Source organism: Microtus ochrogaster, chromosome 2 (genome assembly GCF_000317375.1).
Source record: "Microtus ochrogaster isolate Prairie Vole_2 chromosome 2, MicOch1.0, whole genome shotgun sequence".
Taxonomy (NCBI): Eukaryota; Metazoa; Chordata; class Mammalia; order Rodentia; family Cricetidae; genus Microtus; species Microtus ochrogaster.
Window position 1 is genome coordinate 16,554,534 of NC_022010.1, and position 5,965 is coordinate 16,560,498.

General features: G+C 45.4%; 1 protein-coding gene across 1 annotated transcript in view; it reads right to left on the reverse strand.

Moving 5' to 3' along the window:
- Hectd4 (HECT domain E3 ubiquitin protein ligase 4) overlaps positions 1-5,965 on the reverse strand; it is a 198,724-nt gene extending 192,759 nt beyond the window's left edge. Inside the window, exon 1 of the mRNA XM_013349655.2 lies at positions 5,557-5,965. Within this exon, the coding sequence (XP_013205109.1) occupies positions 5,557-5,739 (183 nt within the window). The 5' untranslated portion in view covers positions 5,740-5,965. The remainder of the gene's footprint in view (positions 1-5,556) is intronic.

Below are 5,965 nucleotides of genomic sequence, written 5' to 3' on the forward strand. Positions count from 1 at the left end.
AAAAAAAAAAAAAAAAAAAAAAGCAAAACAACAAAAAAACCTAATGTTCAATGAAATGAAATTTAAGGTTCAATATATTTGAGTTGTGTATATATTTGTGGTAGGCAGCACTAAACCTGGGGCTTTGTGCTTGCCAGGTAAATGATTCTCCCACTGAGCTTATCACTTCTGAGCTGCATTCTTTTTTCTTCAAGTTTATATTTATTTCAATGCTTAAATAATAATTTTCTAGCAGGGAAAGGGAAGGGAAACGAGTGAAGAAGGGGAGGTACGAGGAGTGAATATGGAAAAAGCATTGAACATTTGAAAGTGATCTTTGCGAAGCTCACCACTATAGACATGAACACTAATCCCCTATATAGCACAGGCTGGCCTCAATTTCTCTATCCTCCTGCTTCAGCTTCCCAAATGCTGGGATTACAATGTGTACCACAAAGATAGAAGGCAGCTATTTCAAAGGGCAAGAAAAAGGGGAGGGGGAGACAAGCAAAATACATGTATGAAATATCACAATGACATCTATTATCTTGCTTACTAATTTTAAAATTAACATAAAAAGAATAAGCCTCACTCTGCATTCTTAATTCACTGCGAAGCTTAAAGCCCTTACTGCCAAGGCCCCACCTGATCAGCATTCCTGACTCCTATCACTCCTTACCCCCTCTGCTTTCTGAATAAGGGCTCAGAGCTCCGAACAAACTAAGGACAGTGTCCTCTCAGACACTTGGCTCCAGATGTCCTCTCTGTATAGGATGCTCTTTGCTCCACAGTCATGTCACACTCTCAATTCTTTCAAGACTCTGCTCAAAAGCCAGCTTGCATTTTCATCTGCCTGCACTCTCCTTTCCAGTCCATTGGATATGAAGTAAGATCCCATCTCTTTACCTGGTTCATCTTCTCCACAACACTTATACTTATCATTACATCCATGTGCACTAGTGCGCACACATACACACAGAGGCATATACAGAAGCACATACATGCACACACAAGTTGTTCTTCCACATTAGTGGGCTCCATATCTTCACATTCAATCAACTGTGGATTGAAAATATTCAGGAAAAGCCGGGCGGTGGTGGCGCACGCCTTTAATCCCAGCACTCGGGAGGCAGAGGCAGGCGGATCTCTGTGAGTTCGAGGCCAGACTGGTCTACAAGAGCTAGTTCCAGGACAGGCTCCAAGGCTACAGAGAAACCCTGTCTCGAAAAACCAAAAAAAAAAAAAAAAGAAAGAAAAAAAAAAGAAAAGAAAATATTCAGGAAAGGGGGCTGGAGAGATGGCTCAGCAGTTAAGAGCACTGGCTGTTCTTCTAGATGACCCAGGTTCAAATCCCAGCACCCACATGGCAGCTCACAATTGTCTGTAACTCCAGTTCCAGGAGATCTGATATCTTCATACCAATGCATATAAAATAAAGTTAAATAAATTATAAATTTTTGTTTAAAAAAAGAAAATATTCAGGAAAATGTTGGGCCAGTGATGCATGCCTTTAAAACCTACACTGGGCAGGCAGAAGGAATTCAAGGCCAGCCTGGTCTACAGCCTAGTCTACATACTGAGACCCTGTCTCAAAAGAAGAGGAGAAATTTCCAAAAAGTAAACCTCACTGGGCAATGGTGGCATTCACCTTTAACCACAGTACTTGGGAGGCAGAGGCAGGTAGATCTCTGTGAATTCAAGGCCAGAGTGAGAGTTCTAAGACAGGCACTAAAACTATACAGAGAAACCCTATCTCAAAAAAAAAAAAAAAAAGTAAACCTTAGATTTGCTTTGTAGCAAGTACTAAACAGAATCATCCACACAAACACATGAAGTGATGGGGAACCATCCCCTTTGTCATTGTCAGAACATGTCATCCATGCCCTGGCTGTGTGCAATGTGACCAGGCATACAACACATATACAAAAGTATGTCTAATCATTATCTCCTAAGCAATATAATGACCACTTGCCTACCTTGTATTACTGCATATAGAGATGACTTATATGTAGCTGTAAAAGTCTATGTGCTAAGCTAAGAGCTTCAGCATTGGTGGGTTTGGGTGTCCAACAGTTCCTGGGTCCAACTCAAGGACATTGTGGGGCTATGATGCTGGAAACTTATTGCTGTAGTTTACATCTTCAAGCTGAAATATATGTTTTTTAGAGAAGGAAGCTTTCATTTCATCCACTGCCATGCCCTCAACACCCAAAACAGTAGACCTCAATTACTGCTAAATCCACAAGATAGTATTTGCACTAATTAGTTGAAAACACTATTATGTGGTGGGCTCTTTTTCTGTTGTTGTTATTTTTCCTTCAAAAACAAATCTATAGGCCGGGCGGTGGTGGCGCACGCCTGTAATCCCAGCACTCGGGAGGCAGAGGCAGGCGGATCTCTGTGAGTTCGAGACCAGCCTGGTCTACAGAGCTAGTTCCAGGACAGGCTCCAAAGCCACAGAGAAACCCTGTCTCGAAAAACCAAAAAAAAAAAAAAAAATCTATAATTTACTAGGAAGAAAATTTACTCCAGATGTTCTGCTCAGGTCAATTTTGATCTCCTTAGATTTTTATTTTTTAAATGACATGTAACCTCAAACAGCACTGAGAGTAAAAAGAACACTAGAACCCAGAAGCAGAAGGCCCAGGTCATCTTACTGACATAGCTAGACATACTATACCCATCAGAGCAGAATTCTTCCTGATCAATTTCTAAAATGAAGGAATCACTCATATCTCCAAGAGGCATCATCTCCAAGGTCCCTTCTGTGGTCTAAAATTCTGACTCTATAGTCTTATCTATTATGGTTGTCCTTCATAAATTATTCAACTGAGTTCCAGTCTTTTTTTTTGTGTGTGTGGTTTTTCGAGACAGGGTTTCTTCTATAGTTTTGGAGCCTGTCCTGGAACTAGCTCTTGTAGACCAGGCTGGCCTCGAACTCACAGTGATCCACCTGCCTCTGTCTCCCGAGTGCTAGGATTAAAGGCCTGTGCCATCACCGCCTGGCTCTGAGTTCCAGTCTTATTTATAATTCAAAATCATTAGTGGAAGAAGTCTATAATTATAAAACCCTATGAATAATCCCAGCACTGGGAAGGCAGAGGCAGATGGATCTCTGTGAGTTCAAGGCCAGCCTGGTCTATAGAAGAAGCTCTAGGACAACCAGAGATACACAGAGAAACCCTGTCTCAAAAAACAAAATTATACAGATCACTGCTATTCCCTCAGAGTCGACTAGAGAGAACTGGGAGACACTATTTCATAGGCTGTTAACATCCCAAAAGATACCTTTTAAACTATGCTAAACTTTAATCATCCTGAAACATGAAAAAGAAACAGTTGCTGGACAGGAAACAAAGTGGGGTTAGGAAAGCAACTCTGTGGATGAAGAGCTTGCTCTGCAAAATGAGGGTCTGAGCTTAGGGCTGGAGAGGCTGCTTGGTGGTTAACAAGATCTGAGTTTAGATCCCCAGCATCCCTATAAATCAATCCCTAAGTATTAAAAAATATCTAAGGGGGCTGAAAAGATGGCTCAGTGGTTAAGAGCATTGCCTGCTCTTCCAAAAGTCATGAGTTCAATTCCCGGCAACCACATGGTGGCTCACAACCATCTGTAACGAGGTCTACTGTCCTCTTCCGGTCTGCAAACACACACAGATTGAATATTGTATACATAATAAATAAATATTTAAAAAATTTAAAAAAATAAAAAATAGCTAAGGCTATGTGTGGTGTGTACACCTTTAATCTCAGGACTTGGGAAGCAGAGACAGGCAGATCTCTGTGTGTTCTATAACAGCCTGGTCTACACAGAGTTCTAGAAGACAGAATTATGAAGTGACACCCTGTCTCAAAAGTAAAAATGAAGATCTTGAGCAAACTGCACACTTGCTCTGCTCTTTACTTGCTATATCCACACAACAGATACAACAGTTGCAATGAGTAACAAGATTTAGCTCCTAGAGTCCTTTAAGAATCTAACAGGACAGCACCCAACAGGGATACAATTAAGGAATATTATTAAATAGTTAGGTGTGTGAATAGCAGACTACTTGCTTCTCCAGATACTGCATTATGGAAAGGAATGAAAACAGAACAGTTCTCCATTAATGCCAAACCAAGTGTGTATCACTCATTCACATATTCCTTTAGGAGAAAAATTAATCTAGATGGTCAGTCTTTCCTTTAAAATAAATTTGGAAATAGCTGGCAAATTCACTCAGGGCACATACAGTAAATAACTCAGTTGTTAAAATAATTCTATTTCTTCTAATCGAAAAACTCAATTGCATATACATCAAACAGTCTGGGCTCGAGAGAATTTAGGTTAGCCTCCAAAAAACAAATAGCACCTTCCACCTTTACACAGCAGTACCCATTAAATAAAGGGTCCACCATCATACCATCAGAGCCCTGGGGTTTTCAGGCAGTTAAATTAGAAACCCCTTGCTTTTTATAGAATAGGCGCAAATAAAACATAATTGTATTAAGATTTCACGTTAGGAATTCTCTATCAACTTATATATCGCCCATGTTATCGTGGATATACTGTAAAATATGTCAATTAAGAGTCATAAACGGAAATTCTGAAGCAACCTCAAAGGCAGACACACAAACACAGAGGACCGCATTCGCATCTCAAGCACGTCCCAGAGTCTCGCTGACTGCGATCGGATCTCTGCCGTTTCCAAAAACACACAGTAATGAGATTTTAATCCATTTCTATAAATGTCGATGGTACTGAATGCCAAAGCGCATGGAAACCCGCAAAACACAAAAGATTCCGCACACAGGTTCTCCTGTCTGCGGCGTACCCCAGGGAACCCTCCATGCGACAATACGAATTTCACCACACTCTATGCTTCCTGCACACCAAAATGTCACCCCACAAAATGGAGGGGAAGCAGGGTCAACAGCCAGCTGACCTGAATAAAAACACGACGGCCAACATTCCCACCTCTAGGCAAATACGAAACCGAGCTTACTCGGTGGAAAGTTCCCATATGCACATCTGGGTTTTTTGGGGGGTGGATGGGGGCGGGGGACCATCACAACTAGCTGATGCACCTGCCACTGCTCCTGAGACTGGGCTTCTTAGCGACCCCGCTACGCGCGCACGCGCGCGTATACACACACACACACACACACACAAACTCACATCCGCCCTTGACCCTTCCCAGGCCGCGGTGCAGCATCCCTTTCTCGCTGTCCACACAGCCGGCTTCCCTGACAAAGGCCTGGGTGTCAATCCTAGGCACCGCGCAGACAGGTTGCAGAATTGCTTACGGTGGAGGAAGCCCGGCAGCTGTCACCTGGTCTCCCCAACACACACGAGTGCACTCGCGCGCCCACGAAATCAACACAGGGCTGGGGCTAAAAAGAAGCAGAGCGTGTGCAACCGTTCAAAATACAAAAGGTCTCCGGAGCGCAGGCACCTGGGCGCGTCCGCCCAGGGACTCCCGGCGCGTGGGGGAGGGGAGCGGCGGGGCGGCGGCTGCCCGGGCTCCAGGCCGCGGCCCGAAGATGCTCTCAAGAGTCGCACACACACCTGCCGTGGCCTGCGGGGGCCTCGCTCACCTCCAGGTCGGTGTCGGCGGCCTCCGGGGCGCCGAGGATCTCGCTGGGCAGCTCGGCCAGGTCGGTGACCCGGATAAGCCCGTCGTGCAGAAAGATGGTCTCCTCCTTCACCGACAGCCACTGTGCCGAGTCCGCCGCCGCTGCTGCCGCTGCCGCCGCCGCGGCGGCAGCTGATGAACCCATGGCTAAGGGAAGGGGCTGTAGGGACGCCGCCGCCTCAGCAGCCCATAGCTGCCCGCCGCTCCCGCCTTGCCCACGCGGCACCGCCCTAGGCGTTCCGCGCCGCCATCCCTTCCACACGCCAACCCCGGCCCGGGAGACCCCGGCCCCGCCGCCGCCCTGACTAGCAGGATCCGCCTCTGCCGCTCCGCAGCCAACTGTCAGTAAGACGCCATCTTGGGGGCGGGGT